This window comes from Parasteatoda tepidariorum, chromosome 3, assembly GCF_982258835.1.
Source record: "Parasteatoda tepidariorum strain Cologne lab strain chromosome 3, Ptep-v5.0, whole genome shotgun sequence".
NCBI classification, from domain to species: domain Eukaryota; kingdom Metazoa; phylum Arthropoda; class Arachnida; order Araneae; family Theridiidae; genus Parasteatoda; species Parasteatoda tepidariorum.
Window position 1 is genome coordinate 49,956,445 of NC_141757.1, and position 19,295 is coordinate 49,975,739.

General features: G+C 28.4%; 1 protein-coding gene across 7 annotated transcripts in view; it reads right to left on the bottom strand.

Moving 5' to 3' along the window:
• Positions 1-19,295, bottom strand: part of LOC107436145 (GTPase-activating Rap/Ran-GAP domain-like protein 3) — a 607,350-nt gene that overhangs the window by 44,043 nt on the left and 544,012 nt on the right. For all 7 annotated transcript variants that reach the window (XM_071179217.2, XM_016047730.4, XM_071179220.2 and 4 more), the window contains 2 exons: positions 17,300-17,403; positions 14,234-14,345 (listed from right to left, as the gene is read on the bottom strand). In XM_071179217.2, the coding sequence (XP_071035318.1) occupies positions 14,234-14,345; positions 17,300-17,403 (216 nt within the window). The remainder of the gene's footprint in view (positions 1-14,233; positions 14,346-17,299; positions 17,404-19,295) is intronic.

Here is a 19,295-nt window from a genome sequence, read left to right on the forward strand (position 1 = left end):
AATTGTAACAATTGAACCATAATATTATTTCAAAAAGCTAAATACACATGTTAGTTCCATGACATTATAAAATTACATATTATGTGTTTTTAACTAAAAACATATTATTAATTTTATCAAAGATGTATTCACAACTCTCATTTGAAATTAAAACTTTCCTAAAGTCAATGATGAATAATTCATATGCCATTGCCTATTTTTTTATTATAAGCAAATGATATTCACATGGGTCTTTATGGCCCAGAAGTAGGCGTTCAAGGTAGGTGGTCGAGATTTTGTTCAAAACGGAAGCTCCTTTATTCAATTCAATTTTAGTTTAAATAATTAGCTTAGTTTATATTTTACAGATTTAAAAAAAATGAAATTAAAATTTGAATTATTAATTTTATGAAAGCTTTAAATAAACAAAACACCTATTTGATATTAAAACATTAAAGCTTTAACAAAAATTACTTATGAATATTTGATATAAAACAAGTAGGAATTCCATGTAGGTGTTAGAGGTGTTAAGACATTCAATTCATACTTCAAATTTTTAAAAAAAAATTTTTTTTTTCAAATTTAATAAAACTTTTTGCAATATTTTTATGAACATTTCCTATAATTATTTATAAACTAGTTTTCATAAAATTTATTTTCACTCATTTACTACATTTACTGAACTTAAAAAAAACTGAAAACTATGGTTGAACCACTGAGGATATGAAAATATTCAGTGGCCTTTCTAATATACTTAAACAGGTAATGTGAAGAGAAAAAAAAATTTAAGGAGTACGACTGGTTTGAAATTCCTTTAACCCCTTGGGGACGGGTGATTCAGAAAAGCATTCGTACAAAATCAGAATCAGGATGTAATTAAATAAAAAACGGTAACTTTAATGTAGTCGTTTCTAATTTGACAGACTTACTTTGCTTTTATTTTAATTATTGTTAGTTTAATCATACATATAATCAATGTTAATTCAAAGTACAACTAAATAGTTTAATTTTGAACAAAGTAATGGTGAATAAAATAAATCAAACAATTATAACTCCGCCCACAAATAAACTGCTAAAGAATTGCTTTGATTACCAGTTTTATCTTTTTACCCTGGTTGATACGGTTTCATGCTGTCACGTATTTGTGACAGTCGGCGCGAAAGGGTTAACAGCAAATATTGAAGAAACTCACTTAACTTACCAACAAAACTCTTACAAATCAGAACCAAGAAAGTAGACATAAATTCGAAAGTAATCATCATAAAACCAGCTATGACGAAATTTTTTGAACAAAAAGAGGAATATTGAATGGGTTATACGATATAATTCAGTGGCTTGTCTTACGAGTATATACCTAAACTAGAAATGAAAATGGGAAATTAATTTAAAGAGTACGATTAGTTTAAATTTTCCTTTACCGAATATATTGAATGGACTTGCACAATTTACCAATAGAGCTCTCGCAAATCAGAACCAAGAAAGTAGACATAAATTCGATAGTAATCATTATAAAACCAGAGCTATGACGAAACTTTTAGAAAAGAAAGAGGAATATTGAATGGGTTATACAATATTATTCAGTGGCTTGTCTTACGAGTATGTACCTAAACTTGAAATGAAAATGGGAAATTAATTTAAAGAGTACGATTAGTTTAAATTTTCTTTTACCGAAGGGACTAACACAATTTACCAATAGAGCTCTCACAAATCAGAACCAAGAAAGTAGACATAAATTCAATAGTAATCATTATAAAAACAGATCTATGACGAATTTTTTTTTTTTTTTAAAAGAAAAAAAATATTGAATGTGTTATATGATATGCAGATATGAGGAAAATGAAACTCAGTATTTTTTTCCTTCCTCTTCCTCTTGAAGAATCATAATTTTATAACGCAGTTACTAAAATTATCGAAGTACCGATTATTCGACTGTCACAAGAATAGGGGTATGTAGTAAAATCAATAACATTAGATAATCAAGGTAACTTTTCAAGTTGAATTTTTGAGTATGAAATAATGAATAAAATTATGGAATAAAGTTAATAATTAGAGTATGTAATAATGCTTATTAAAAAGAACCTGCGTATTAATTTTCTGACATAAATAACTATGCAATATCTTGAAAAAATTATAAAATTGTTTTCAATTATTTTCAGGAAGTCAGATTTACATTTCATCGACATAAAAGCAATATGATTGGATTTTATTGAATTTTTAATTTAATGGCACAAGGCCTATAAAAGCAACACTTAATCTGGTAAAATCAGCTGTAAACATGTTGAAACCTGTGGGGGGGTCATCGAAGGGAGTGCCGGATAATGGGAGAGTCGTATGTTTTGGTTCTACCCCTTGTCAAAAAAAGAAATTACTTCAATTGTCTAAATGAAGAGAAAGTCGTTTGCTTCTTAGAAATGCAGGCCCTGACATCCAGAAATTACTCTTAAATATCAAGAATACTTAGATATTTGATTTAATGGTTTTAATGTAGATTGAAACCTATACCTATAGGACCACATTATGTAAACCTATAGGATCACATTATGTACCACCTAATTAGACTATAAAATTATTCCCTTGGTAGGGTACACTACTACTCGGTAATACTCGTATAATACGTGGTTCAATTTGAATATAGTAGTAGGAGTATATTTTTACATAAGAATCAAGAAGTTCTGGGGGACATCATTTGGGTCTCAAATATAATCAAACAAAATTTTATGTTTTCATGCTATTATAATAGATTTAACTACCTTAAGTTGTTTTTTTAAAAATAATTTTTCCTAACAGTTAGAAATTGAAAAGAATGACTTGTAATTGATAAAATGGTGATTATAGTATGATTAAGCTTACCACAATGCCGCTTCGAAAATCATGAATTGAAGTTATTTTTTAATTTTATAAATCACCTTTACTGTAGAAACAATGTACAGCGAAGGGAACCAATATGCTAGTAAATTATACTGTTAACAATGATGCGAAAGTTGGTGAGAGGTATAAAAGTTTGACTTGATCTCATCTAATCTAATTGGTACACAGCTTAAGAGTTAACGTGTCTTAGGTAAATTCAGATCCATTTTCTATCAGTAATTTTCTTGCTTTTTCTTGCTTTTTTCAGTGTTTCTACGTCACACTCAATTTAGAACAATTAAAAAGCACAATTTTATTCAAAACGTAATATCGTTCATTTTTTTAATTTGGTCTTGGCACAGAGATTCATTAATGTTAGGATCTTTGCGAAATAAAAATAAAAATATTGCATAATTTTTCATATGATTTAGCAAATGGAGCAGTATACTAGTATATGGATATATACTAGTTTTCTGATTTGCAACAGAACGAGCTCAATAATTTTTTGTTGTAAGAATAGCAATACATATTCTACATTTTATTTTAAAACCTGCTAAGTTTATGAAATAATCTGTAATTTATGTGCCTTTTAAAATTCTAAGCGAAATTCAAACATGTTAACTTAAAAAAACATAATAAAGAGCAGTTTAAACTAATATTTACCGTTTCATTATTTGAAATCTTAAAAAAATAATATAAATGGAACTTATATCTACAATACTTAATATCCGCATTTTATATATTAAAGATTTAAATCTTTCAACATTCATTTATAACGAATAAAAAACATAATAATTGAAAATTTTTGATATGAAAAATTCAAGTTTTATTTAAAATTTCAAAATACGTGAATGTGTTTGATCAAACTATTTTTAGTTTCATCTGACATTTTAATGCAGCCTAAAATAATAAGATATAAATTACCGAAATAAACATTTCTGATAAAATTTTACTTTAACTTATCTTCCTTATAACTCATAAAAAATTTATTCAAAATCCAGACTGAGATGAAAAATAAAATATTGAATGTGATGAAAAATTTTAAATACTTTACTATTTTTTGGCAGATTTAATCTTTCTGTTGACGTAATGCGCAATCAAATCTAATTATTTTCCTTTTTGACGAAGCAATTGGGGCTGTAAGAAGGATGATGTGTCACCATAGCAACTGGTGAAAATGCTAAAATAATAAAATGATGAGAACCTCACGATTAATTTTGAGCAATAAATAAAATTTTCAAAAAAATTCTTTTGTAGTGGGCGTAAGCGATAGGAAATATTTTAAGTTAGCGAAACACAATTTGTTTCTAAAATACGTCTTATTATGCTGAGCTACCAAAATTTCATGCAAAATATTAAGAATAAAGGACAGTTTTTAAGAATAAAACTAATAATTTCCTTTTTGGGTTCACTTATTAATGTAACTTTGAAAATTGAAAATTTTACAGCATATTTATTCTTTATTTATCATATTCTTTTATATGTGGCATTTCACGAGTAAGGTGTAGGTTTTGAAGTTTAATAAAATATGATACCGATATACCCTCCAACTGCTGCGGAATATCCGTAGTTTTACACAATATTTTTTCTAGTGGTAGCAAAGAGTATGTATTAATATTTCAACAGTTTTTTGTTCACCACTACACATAAAAAAATTTAAACAAATGTATACAATGTCCGCCGTGACTTTAAATCCTTATATAAAAGCTGTTAAAATTTCCACTTGTCTTGAAAATTTCTGGTTCCGTTCTCTTTCACTGGAAAATATTTCCGAAAAACCTTAAATGTTGGAGGATTTGAACAGCAAATATTTTTGTGGATAGAACATATTGTCGCACATAGAATAGGTATTTCTAAAGTTTTTTTTTTATCACTGATAAAAAGATGTTTGTTTTGCAGAATATTTTACACCAGATTATCAAAAAATATTATGGATCCTATCTGTAGAGCAGAGTTATGTAATGACCTGTTTTTCTGTTTGTTATAAATGTTTTAGTTATAATAAAATTTAAAAACTGAAAATTTAGTCAAAACTAGAATCCTATGTTCATCTTACTAAGCAGAATAAATTAGCATAGAATTGTATTTGAGTTCAATTTATGTGCCAACGATACGTGTTTTTAAATTCTTTTACAGCAATTATTTGAATCACTCGGTATGCCTCTTCTACAAAAGTGAGTGTGAAAATGTATGATTATTTAGCTTATTTACACTTTAAAGTATTACATTTAACAAGAAATTTAAAAAAATTCTTTGAAAGAATTCAGCCTCTCAACTATATTTTATTCAAGTTTGTGCCTCACTTCAATCTATTATTTATCCTTCATTAATATGTAATAAAAATACAAAAACTAAAATTAACTAAATTAAAAAAATGAATATCAGAAATGGATTCTTAATTTACAGACTTTCTTTAGTTAAAATATTTCTAAATACACATTTATAGCTATATTTTCTTATCTAAGTTTTTTTCTCAAAAGTTTCCAAAAATTATGGCTTTGCAATGTATTTGAAACTCCTTAATGAAAAGTAAATTAAGTTTTAAATTAATTTATCTTTTCTGAGCACGTTTCATGAATATGGGTTTTTTAAAATAATCTCAAATATTTGGATTTAACCACGCATTTGATTGTAAATCAGACGAAACTAATTATCAAATGAATTAGTACTTTTTTCTCCTTCTTTTAGAAAGTACATTTCTTTAAGCTGAGTGAAACCAACAATTAATTAAAATAGTTATTACGTTTTTTGCAATCAAATTAATAAGAAATGTAGCATAAAAATTTAACACTCCATTTGGATTTTACGAAGCAAATTTTGCTTTTTACTCTTATTTGATTAATTTTAATAACGTAAACAAGATATATAAGTTAGAACATTTACAAGATAATTGGAATTAGTAATAGTCTAATAAACTGTTATTTCAGATCAGCTTACATGTGTGGAATTAAATATCTTTAATAAAGTATATAGAATTATCAGAATATTCCTTCTATAAATTAGAATTTAAATGCATATATTAATAATTTTAAAATATTCTTAACAGTTAGTTTTTGTTATTCCCCTTTACGAATTATAACTTTGAATAGAGCATTTGAGTATTTTAAAAAGCGATTTGTATAATAAAATTTAAATTTTTATCTCAATTACAAAATGCTATTTTTAATTTATAACATATATAACTAAATTTTAAAATTTTGATGTATATTTTTTTTCTATTTTGAACCGAATGTTATTTAAAAACTTATTTCAACTAAGCAAATTTTTAAGAATGAAAATTTTGCATTTAGAAATTCCTGACAAAGAGATATCTCGCACACTAAGGCTTATAATTTATAGAAACTGTGAAGACTTGAGAAATAAATTATTATTTTTAAAAAAACTATGCATTCTTTAGGAGATTTGAAATCATTTTGTGTTTAGTTTTTTTTTCTTCAAAATTATCATTTCTCTTGCCGACCGGCCTGCCTAGGGGGCAGGGAACTGTCCTTGCATCAGAAAGGTCCTGGGTTCGAATCCCGGGCAAGGCATGGATGTTTTTTCTCTCTCTCTGTGCTCTATGTCCTTTCTCCTTTGTGTGTGAAGGCGACCCGCCCTATAAACGGATGCGGTTGTGGGAATGGCGTGGCAGAAGTCGAATTCCTGGCCATAGATGGCACCCCTGAAAAAAAACAGGAACAATCTGCCTAAAACAGGCATTCGACGAAAAAAAAAATTTCTTTCATTCCCATGGAACTAACGCAACAAATCAAACAATAGATAGATTATTCTTTCTCAAAACAAGATGCACTTGACTAATGTTTTTTTTAATTCAGAGTTGCAGATGATGCTTTTCTCAGTTTAAAAAATTTATTTAAGAAAAATTTTCACATTATACATTTGAAACATTTTGTTAGAAAACTTGAATTTTAAGAATCTTGTAGATGGGTTGTTGGAATATTTCAGAAACAGAGATTAATTTATTTATTTTTATTTTATGCGCAGAACTTCAAATATATATATATTAAAAAAACATTATTTCAAAACCTTTCTGTGAAAACGAAGCTTTGCGAACTTCTTCTGGTAGGTTCTTGTTTTCACCATTATTCCTTGTCAGACAATGAATTTCAATGAACAAGGTTCGAGTAAGAGTCAGAGATCACGAGTTCGAAAAACCTCTGAAGGAGGGAGTTCGAACATTTAAAAATAATTCGAAGACAGAATTTGCATAGTATTAATTTTGAATGTGTAAGTACCCTCATTATGCAAGTGTTATTTTGTATATACATAACAAATCAAGATTGGATTTGAAGTTTTGTTTCGTTTGATTTTCATTACTGTATGTATTGAATTCGTTACCTCATGTTATGGAGAGGATTGTTTTCCTTTATGATGTTTAAGTTAAGTTATGATTTTTATTGCTTAATAAAATTTATGATTAGTTAAAAGATGACTTTTTCATTATGCTTGCTGGGCATTTTCCACAACGCACTAAACTCTGCCAGCAAGGTTATGGGCCATGCCTGCCCAGCTTAGTTAAGCTTTTGTCGTCTTTGGAAGCAAGTTTATTATAACGCTACTGGGGCCGTTTAGATAGATTGGAGATGGCCGAAAATGACAGCAGCTCCATATTGGGATTTACAAAGCTAAACAGTTTCAATTATAGTAGTTGGAAAGTAAATATGAAAGTGTTACTCATCGATAAAGGATCTTGGGAATTTGTTGGTGGTACAGAGAAGCCATTACCAACTGATGCAACAGACAGAGACTTACGCTCTTATGAAATGCGAAAAGCTAGAAGTTACTCTACTATATTCCAAGGAATTGATGAGCAGTTTCAACCGCTGATAGCCGACACAGAGGACGGAAAGACAGCGTGGACTATTTTGAAGAAAAACTTTGAACCTACCTCCCGAGCACGGTTAGCCGGACTTATTGATGAATTCTTTGAATTGAAGTTTGATCCAGAGAAGGAGACTATTGGCATTTTCTGCAAGTTAGTAAATGAAAAAAGGAAACAGATTCATGAAGCAGGTTTTGTAATGTCAGAAAAGCTCACATGTTTCCAATTAATTAGAAGATTGCCAGCAGATTATGACAACTTAGTTCAAATGCTTTATCGACTAGAAGATAAAGATTTTTCGATTTCTAATGTTGAAAAGGAGCTCCTAATCGAATCTGGAAGGATACAACAAAAGCAGAAAGAGAGAGGAGAGGACATAGTCGCCGATGCTTATACTACTTCATCTACTAGAAAGCAAGCCTATCGGAAGTTGAATGGAAATAAAAGCAGTGGTCGCGTCCTGGGCAATGATACAACAACAATTATGTGTTCCTACTGCAATAAGAAAGGACATAGTGCGGAAAGATGTTTCCTGAAGAAGAAAACCACGAAACGGAATTCTAAAACTCAAGATTCCAAGGAAACTTTTTACAGTGATTTGACTACGATAAGGGATGCTGAAATTCACCAAGGGAAAGACAAGCAGTTTGTTGAATTCCTGATTGACACTGCCAGCACAGCTCACTTCTGTACACAAAGAGACTACTTTAGTAACTTCAAGACTTTGAATCCTAGTCAAGTACTTGTTGGAGATAAAAATAGTAAGTCTGATATTTTTGGTATTGGTGATATACATTTTAATGTTAAAGATAGAGATAAATTTGTTCCCATAAAATTAGAAAATGTATATTTTGCACCCAATATGCGTAGAAATTTAATAAGCGGTTCGAATATGGATTTAGCAGGGATTACTGTAAAATGGGGCAACAACAAAATGACTGTATTTGGTAAAAACCATAATTATTTATTTACTGTACCTAGAATTGATAAGTTGTATATACTTAAAGGCTATGTTGAAAAAGTGGTAGTAACTAAAGAATTAGCATTTAGTACAGGTCTAGATAGGGAATTGGTTCATAGACGATTTTGCCACTTAAATATTGGAATGTTAAATCATATGAGTCAAAACAATGTTGTGAATGGTTTAGATAATTTGTGTGGTAAATTTGATACTTGTAATACTTGTAAAATAACTAAATCGACTAGAACTAGTTTTAAAGTAAATCACGGTATAATGACTAAAAGTGTATTAGAGAAAGTACATATGGATGTTTGGGGTAAAAGTCCAGTAAATTCAGTTGGTGGAGCTGAATATTTTGTATCAGTAATAGATGATTTTTCTCGTTATGTTGAAATTTTTACTATAAAACATAAACATGAAGTTTTTAATTGCTTTAAACTGTATTTAGCAAAATATGAAAGGCAGTTAAATACTAAACTTAAATCTGTAAGGTGTGATAACGGCATGGAATTTTGTAATGTAAAATTTCAAGATTTTCTTAATGAATTAGGTATACGCATGGAGAGAACTTCAGTATACACTCCAGAGCAAAATGGGATAGCCGAATCTTATAACAGAGTAGCTGGAGAGGGAATACGCTCAATGTTAGCCGATAGTGGTTTAAAAGGTAGATTTTGGGCAGAAGCACTGCATTGTTTTGTTCACGTAAAGAATCGTAGTGAACACAAACTACTGGAAGGTAAAACACCGTTTGAAATTTTCTATGGTTATAAACCATCAGTTAAACATTTCAAAGTATTTGGATCTTTAGCGTATGCTCATATTCCTAAAGTTCAGAGAAACAAACTACAACCAAATGCAAAAGTAGGAATTGTAACTGGATATGCAGTCAATACTAAAGGTTATAGAATTTACTTGCCTAAAGATAGGAAAACTATAGAAACTATACACGTAAAAATTGATGAAAGTAAAAACGGAGTTAAAACACTATTTGGTAAACCTAGTAATGAAAACTTTTTATTTATAAATCTGAATTCAGATATCAATTTTGATGATAACAATGATAATGTAATAGATAAGGTTCATGCTAAATCTCCAGATTTAAAATTAAAACCTTTAAAAATAACAGAATGGACTAGAGTTGAGAGACCGCGTAATAAAAGTAGCAGAATAGATGTTTACTATTACCCTCCAGGCGATAAAACCAGATTGAGATCAAACAACCAAGCTAAAGAATATTGCGATAAAAACCAAATTGAGTATTATCATTCTAAATTTAATTTTAAAGCTTTAAGCAAAACTCAAAATTTAACTTCTTCCCATAGTGACACTGATAGCGAAAGTGAAGATTCGCCATCTAATTCTTTTGTAGATAATCAGATAAGTGATATATTTGAAGGTGAGGTATACAATGCAGAAATACCGAAAAACTTTTCTGATGCACAAAAACTACCAGAAAGAAATCAGTGGAATAAGGCAATGGAAAAAGAGTTAAATATTATGAACGAAAGAAAGGTATGGGAAATAGTTGATAAACCTCCCAATGCTAAAGTAATAGGAAATAGGTGGGTTTATGCAGTAAAAAGAGATGAAAACAATAATGTTAAACAATACAAAGCTAGACTTGTAGCACAAGGTTTTAGACAACAGCATGGTGTTGACTTTCTTGATGTATTTTCACCAGTTGTGAATTTTTCTGTTATTAGATTACTATTTATTATTCTTGTGTCTATGTTATGTTGGAAATATGCACAGCTAGATGTGAAAGCAGCATATTTGTATGGAAATCTTAGTGAGGTAATTTATATGAAGCAACCTCCAGGTTTTGAAATTAAAGGTGAAACGAATAAAGTATGTTTACTTAAAAAGTCGATATATGGACTTAAACAATCAGGTAGAGAATGGAATGCTGAGTTAGATGCTATATTAAAATCGATTGGTTTCGAAAAATTCAAATGTTGTAATTGTGTATATAAAATGAATAATATTATTTTATTAGTATACGTTGATGACATGGTGTTATTTTGTAAGACTAAAACTATTTTAGATGAAACTATTGAATTGATTAAGAGTAAACTTGATATTCAAAATTTAGGAAAAGTCAAATATTTGTTAGGTGTTAACTTTGAGAACAAAAACGGTAGTTTGTATTTACATCAAAAAACTTATATTGAAAAATTATGTAAACGATTTAATAAATTACCTAAAACTCATGTTACGTCACCAATTAAAGTAGGTTTTAAATTGCCAAATAAAGTAAATGAAATTGTTGAAAATAAAATAATGAAGAAATTTCCTTTTCGTACATTGATAGGGTGCTTATCTTTTATAGCAAATCGTAGCAGACCAGATATTTCATATGCTGTGAACGTTATGTCACAATTCTCGAATTGCTATAATTACCAACATTGGACTGTAGTTGTAGATTTAATGAATTATGTAATAAATACTAAAGAACATAAACTTTGTTTATCAAATCTTAATAATTCTTCTTTGATAGCTTATTCAGATGCAAATTGGGGTTGTCATTTAACAGATTTTCTACATCAGGTTATTTGATATGCTTAGCAGGTATTCCTTTTAGTTGGAAATGTAGCAAACAAAAATGTATTGCATTAAGTAGCATGGAATCAGAATTTATAGCATTAACCGATAAGGTTAAAGAACTTTTATGGTTTACAAACATATGTAATGAGTTAAACATAATATCAAAAATTGAAAAACCTGTTTTGTATTGTGACAATCAATCTGCAATTTATTATTGTAAAAATAATGTTGAAAATTTAAAGACGAAGCATATTGATATTAGATTTCATTTTGTGAGAAATTTGCTTAATGAGGGAAAATTCGAAATTAAGTATATTAAAAGTAAAAGTAATTTGGCTGATTTTTTGACTAAGGCTTTAACTAAGACTGAATTAAATAAAATTAAAGGAATTTATTTTGAAATGTTCGATGGGGCCGCATGTCAGACAATGAATTTCAATGAACAAGGTTCGAGTAAGAGTCAGAGATCACGAGTTCGAAAAACCTCTGAAGGAGGGAGTTCGAACATTTAAAAATAATTCGAAGACAGAATTTGCATAGTATTAATTTTGAATGTGTAAGTACCCTCATTATGCAAGTGTTATTTTGTATATATATAACAAATCAAGATTGGATTTGAAGTTTTGTTTCGTTTGATTTTCATTACTGTATGTATTGAATTCGTTACCTCATGTTATGGAGAGGATTGTTTTCCTTTATGATGTTTAAGTTAAGTTATGATTTTTATTGCTTAATAAAATTTATGATTAGTTAAAAGATGACTTTTTCATTATGCTTGCTGGGCATTTTCCACAACGCACTAAACTCTGCCAGCATTCCTCACTAGGTTTCAAAACATGAACTAATCTGTTGATACTATTTGACATATTGCTATTAATATCGATCAAATTTACTGCATGTTTATTAGTAAAGTGCCAGATCGAATATTTTTATCGCTCCCTCATCTTGAAGCGAACTTAATTCTCATGAAAATTTTCTTATGCGAAAATTTAGTTTTTTAAAGGTGATAATTCAATAGAAAATTTGACATATTGTATTTTGTTTGTTTGTTATAGTTTTGTATTCAACTTGATTACGGTTAAAAATTAGCAGTGATATTTTCATGTAACAATGTTTTTTCATTGAGGGTTTTTTTTGCGATTATTTTTTAAACCAGAAAAAAACCCTTAGATTGTTATAATTTGCATATTAATAAATGAATAGATATTTTTTAAGCACAGTTGAACGGAGAATTGATATTGAGCCGTAGTTGAATTGAGTACTCTAAGAAGCAATAAAATTGAAGCACTGAGCATCACTGGAATCTTTAACAGCTCTTGAATTTTAGCGTTTCAGACCTATGTTTCTTCATACAGTTAAACCAAAAATTTAAACGAGACATGTTCTTTAAGTTTAAAATTTAATATTTTTAAGCAGTGAAACTTCTTTGTGCATTCTAAATTTATTTAGAATTTGGCACAAAATAGTTCTCTGCCATCAATGAAAAATTAGTCAGAAATTACTGAGTTATTAAAAAGTGAAAGCGGTTTCTTGCGTGTTAATTTAAATATTATGCAAGAGTTGCAAATATCTAAATATCAGAAGAAATTTTATCAGGAAGATTCATAAAAAATAGCAATGCTTTTAAGAGTGTCAATTTGAGGAGTACATAAAGCTTTCCAATGTATTTATATCAGGTCGTGGGCTTAAATAAACAAAAAAAAAAAAAGAACAGGGTTTTCTCTCAGAAACTAGTTAAAATTAAGGTGCCAGTGTTGGGAAGTTATAGCGGTAAATAAGGCACGCACAGGTTTTCGAAGCTTACAGAAAGTTTTACTGTTTTTGGACGGTTGCCCGATGAAAGGTCTAATTCTGGTCACGGGAATTAAAATGAGGGCAATACTGAATTGCGCTTTTCCATGTAAAGAGTTCTGAGGTTTACAATTGCACAAAAAAGGCAATAAACTCCTGATTTATCTATAGAACGTGTAGTAAAACTGAGAAACGCAATTAAAATATCAGAAGTTGTAAGAAATCATTTTGCTAAGTATTTCTTCATTTTCCCTCATTAAATATAATTAAAAAAAAAGTTGCATTTTTACCGTTTTTTTCTTCAAAGTAAATGTGATAACTAGAGCTTATGTTATTATGTTTGCATTAGAAAAATTATTATACTTACTACTATTACTATAAGATTAAGATCAAAGTTGTAAATTCTTGTGTATGTATAGTATTTTTTATAGTTAAAATTTTGATGATTTTATTTCTATAAAATGTGTATTAATTAACGGCAAAATTTCAAGAACAACCAATACGCATAACTGTTAGATTTAATTTAATATTGATCACAATGACCAAACTGCCAGCGTTATTATTGATTTAAGTTGCAACTAAAAGAAGTCAACCTCTAATCCCTTAAATACATTGCTATTTCTCAAACTTACTCCAAATTTCTGGTGTAAATCACCAGTAATTCGCAATAAAGAGGGAGAAATCAGGTAGACGTTCTATACAGATTTAAGTGTAAAAAATGGCGCATATCATCCTGAATAACTTTTATTATGATGATCGAATCTTGATGATATAAGGGCTAACATAATAATAAGGGATGATATAAGGGTATGATTTAATAACGCGTCGATAGATCTTTCTTGGAATTATTCATCAAAGAATTAAAAAAAAATAGTGCAATATTTATTACATTTTACAAATAAGATTCCCTGTGAAAAAGATGAACTAATGAACAATTTTCCCGATTACTACGGAAGACATTTTAATATCTTAAAAATAAATTTCAATAGTTCGGTTCATTTAGTGCTTTTACCAGAAGGTGTTGCTAACTTCTATGTTTTATCTCTAGCACACTTCAGACTTTTACTAAGCCACGTTGGTAAAGCCTAAGTATTACTGGTAAAACTTAAGATTTACCATACTTCTGACTTTTGTAGTAATATATACATATTTATTTCCGTTTTCTATTTGTGAAAGTCGTTAATAAGGACTATTTTGCTAAAGAACCAAAAGAAGGATAATTTTCAAAAATTTCTAAACAAGTGGGACACCTATGTCCCAATATTGTACAAAGAGTCAAAGGATACGAGTAAATTGAGATTTTATCATTGTTGGTTTGAAGTTTATGTGGTCAACATGAGAACCTTCAAGAAATATTATATTCACAATATCGTTGCCTATATGCCTCTTTCTTTCTACCTAAAAAAGATTATAAATTTATTAAAAACAAAAATTAAATAAATGATTTCACATGCAATATAATTTAAAACTATTACAATTATTAAAGGGTAGTAAAGTTAAGGTACTATCTATTTATTTCCTTTTTAACGGCAATTCATCAAAGACATACTGTCAAGATGGACTATTCATTTAATCAAATCCATTATCTAAGTAATTGACAAACTTCTTATCGAGATTGTTCAAGATCAGTGTGTGTTTTATTTTCTGGAGACAAAATTTAATCAATCATGACATTCTTTCCTTATTAAAGCAACTCCATGTTAGAACTCTAGCCATAATCACCTGATTACAGTTCTATCTTGTATTTATTGTTTTTCTCTTCATAAATCAAAGACCAGATCTAATGTAATATGATTTGACTCCAGTACCAGATAAAAGTTATTGTTATTCCCATAAAAATAATAAAACTCATAAGAAAGGGTATCCCTTTATTAAATGCATAAAAACCCAATGTAATCAAAAAGAGGAAGATGATGACTCTTGTATAATAATTGGTAACATCATCATTGCTGAAACATAAAAAAAAAAAGAAAATAGGGGAAATACCACAGAATTATTCGAGATAACAAAAGATATTAACTTAGGAAATGCTGGTCAATAAAGAAAGGGAACAAGATTGAACAAAATACAATGATTTAAAAGAGCGTTGAAAAAAAAGAGTAGGGTAGGAAAAGACAAACGATGGTATCAAAGTGATAATAGCTTTTTTTTCTTCAAAGAAAATATTTTAAAAAGTTTGGAAAACTACGTTTTAACACTAAACATGCCATTACCGGTCAAATAACCGTTTAAGAACTTTCGCATCGAAAATGCGCTTATCATCTTATCGTTTCGCTCATTTGACTTAATGACTTTTTCTAACAATTATATACAGTTAATATCCTATCATTATTTTTTTTTGTATTTTGTGTGTTTCGAATAATATTTGTCGTATACCTATTTCTACCACAACCGGTCATTTGACCGGGAGAACAATTTATTGCTTTATAAGGTTATCGGATCAGAAATTACGATGTATTGCGTGTTCAACGTATTGCATTCGATTAGTTGTATATTTCTGCTAAGACTGTTGCGTAGCTAGTTCAATCAGAATAACTGTGAATTCAAATTTCAAAAAATTACCTAAAATTTTAAATTGGCATTTTTGCGTAAGAAAAAGTGACAAAAACTAAATGTTTTGGTAAGTAGCTTATATTTTATTTTGCTAGCTTTACTTCATTTCTAACTAACTTTTCGTTTCTACCCAGAAAAATATAGAAACAATTAAGACAGCACAAGTTCTTAGAAGAAATAATATTAATTATAAGAATAATTATAGGAATTATAATTCTTATAATTATAAGAATATTTATAAGAATAATTATAAGAATAATTATAAGAATAATTATAAGAATATTTATAAGAATAATTATAAGAATATTTATAATAATAAATATAAGAATATTTCTAGGAATAATTATAAGAATATTTATAAGAATATTTATAAGAATAATTATAAGAATAATTATAAGAATATTTATAAGAATAATTATAAGAATATTTATAATAATAAATATAAGAATATTTATAGGAATAATTATAAGAATATTTATAAGAATAATTATAAGAATTATAGAAATAATAATAATTGGAAGAAATATGTTTGTAGAAAATATACAATGGAAACACTCAGTATATGTAAAAAATGCGTTGAGCAATGAATTAAAAATTCTTATTCATTGTGTTTGTAATACATAGAAATTGGCAATATGCAATTTTGTTTTATTATAATTAGTTTTTTTTAGTTTATTTCCTTCCAATCAAGAAACATAAAGTCCACTCATTTGGTAGAAATAGGTATACATTAAGTGTTGGCATGTTTAGGTATATTTTGTTACAAGTATTTGTGGATTTAAGAGGAAGAAATCACATACATTCTAATAGTTATTTGGATGCCTGATGTGATGACAGCAAATGAAACGCAACTACTGGTGACACTCAATTCTATTTTTATAGAACAACGGTAACAGTAACTTTTGTTTTGAAAATTCTTTACACGCACACTTGATAGATACAACTTTTCAAAAGTACAATAAGACTGAAGCAATATGTTGGAACTAGTAACGATAATACTTATGACAAAGAAAATAAATAAATCAAGAGTTATTAGAGCCTCTAGAACAGGAGATTACAGCCTCACCTATTCAGGGTATGTTATCCATTAGTTAAGTAAGTTCTTATATGTTCTTATATGACGATAAGTTCTTGTATGACTACCAGTAGTACTTTCTTATGAAATGATTGAAGAAGATTTCATTATCTTTGACGATTTCAAATAGTCGTCACATTTCTTAATTTTGCTGTCCAACTCTTCCCTTAAAGTCTTGATAAGGTTCTGGTCATATTATAATTTCCTTTATTAAACTTTTTTGGTCACACCAGTCAGTACGGTTGACCCCATTATTGCCACACCTATCCATCATTGGTTTCGTAACATGACAGCTTAAGCATAGTCCTAACATAGTACCAATCCGTAAAACAGTTAACAAAATTAAAAAAATTGTAAATCTTTCATGTTTCTAATTAAAACATAATAGTTACGATAGTATAAATCAATATACCATCAATCAGGCAACGAAGTCTACCTCTAAAAGTAAACGTATAACTCTAAAATAACTAGTTAATAATCGTGTAGCGAATTTCAAAAATTAAATTAATAATTAGACGCATTTCAGCATTTAAATCATTTTACGAATTTCAACAATTAAATCAAAAATTTTCAGAGTTTCCAACAATGAAAATTTTATACGTTGGGAGTGAGAAAGATTTAAACGAGATGAGATAAATTTTTTAACCATACTTTTTGCTGTATAAATCCTATTTAATAGGTACGCCTTATTCTTAAGGTTTGTTACAACGAAAATTTTACTTACTTGTTGGCGATTGTCTTTAGAATAAGGCAGAAGGGTAGAGACATGAAACATGATTTCGTGACCTTCGTAAATTGTATAGGCTGAATATTTACCCGTCATATCACCTAAAATGTATATAATGAATAATTAATAATCTACGATGACAATACAAATATGATAATTCGTTTAAATATGTTAGATTATTATAAGTCAAAATAAGATGTAATTGAAATATTGAGATAAATTGTATAAATTAATTTATTTTATTAAGACATAAGAACAAATTTTTATTTACCATACGATTTTCAGTAGTTAATTTTCATTTTTAAGAAAAAAGATACTCTTCAAGTAAACAGACTAAATTATTGAGATTGCAAAATTAAACATAGCTAATGTGAACTAAGGATCGGAAAACCTGTTTTAACTGATTTTATTATAACAGTAGGGGAGAGTGGGGTCAATTGTAACAGGGTACGATTGTAACAGAGCAAAAATTTCGAGTGTCGGGTTTTAGATTTGGTTCTTAGGTGGCGCACAAGGTGTATTTAATAAATCTACATGTACACCCCTGCTGGCAACCATTTCTAGGTACTTTTGAAAGAGTTACATCACAAAAGATATTTTCACGCTACGCAAGTAATTTTTTTGGTATTAGAATATTATATTGCAACAAAGTAATTTTGTTTAAATAAATAAAAATTATTAACCGAATATGTAAGTGGACACCTTAATTAACATTTCAGAAAAAAAGATTAGTTTAGTTAATTAACTAGCATTGTTTTTAACAAATGAAGCTGAAATGGCGTCTTGGGGACAATTGTAACAATAAGTAAAGGGACGATTGTAACAGCTGAAAATAAATAATCTTATGCTTACAAACAATTACTTAACTCTTTAAGAACCACCAATAGTTTCCTATATCATTTATATTATGTTGCATGAGCATTATTTTATTTGTCACCTTTCACAGCATAAATTAAAATTTTTAACCCCTTAAAGTTAAAAGTTTAACCCTTTAGGTCTCTGCTCATTATTATTTTTACTCCAAAAATATGACTACTATTTTGATCAATAAAAAAATATATCACAGCTATGATAATATGTATAATTAACTATGTTTTAGTTGAATTTATGAACTGTTACAATTGACCCCGTAAGTGGGGACAATTGTAACAAGTGCACGACTGTCGAAAATTGTTAATTACTAATATAATAACATTTAAAATAAGGTATTTATTTTTTTTCTAGTAGAGAATAGTCTACTTTACTCGTCTGTCAATTAATACTGATAATATATTGGATTTTTTGTTAGTTAAAAATAGTTAAGTAAAAAATGTTACAATTGACCCCACTCTCCCCTACATATTTTTCACAAATTATAAGTTTAATGATGTTTTTATTTTTATTTGTAATCTAACTTTTCATTTGCAATATTTCATTTTGCCTTTGCGATGACGTCTTTTACTGTTGTAATCATCTAAAAGTATTTGTATGAAATAATTCGTCTAATTGGCAAAAATTTAATTATATTGTTCAAAAAATTCTGATCGTAAGTTCTGATTGACACGCAGTCCAAAAATCGATAGTTTCCGAGATAGAATGACTCAAATCATAAATAGTAATTTTCAATTCAGTAATTCCATCCCAGCTAGTATCAACTAAGAAAATTGAATAAAAAATTTGTTAATAATGAACTTATTAAATAAAAATTGAAAGTAAGATTGAGTAATAAAAAAGCTAGTAAATGCTCAACGCTAAATGACTACTCTTTCGCGTTCATGCACTGTGAGCTTCATGCACTTTTATTTCACCTCGATGACCGATGCCTACATCTACTATGTTTAAAGCTTTTGTTAAAGCTCGTGTATTGTATTGATACACACTATTGGATTGATATATTTTGCTTTGGCTATATTGATACGATATTAGAAAGCACTCTTTTTTGCGGATATAATCGTGTGAGCTGATGAGAAGATTATATCTTTTATTTTCCAGATTTTTAGAAATTTTTTTAAAT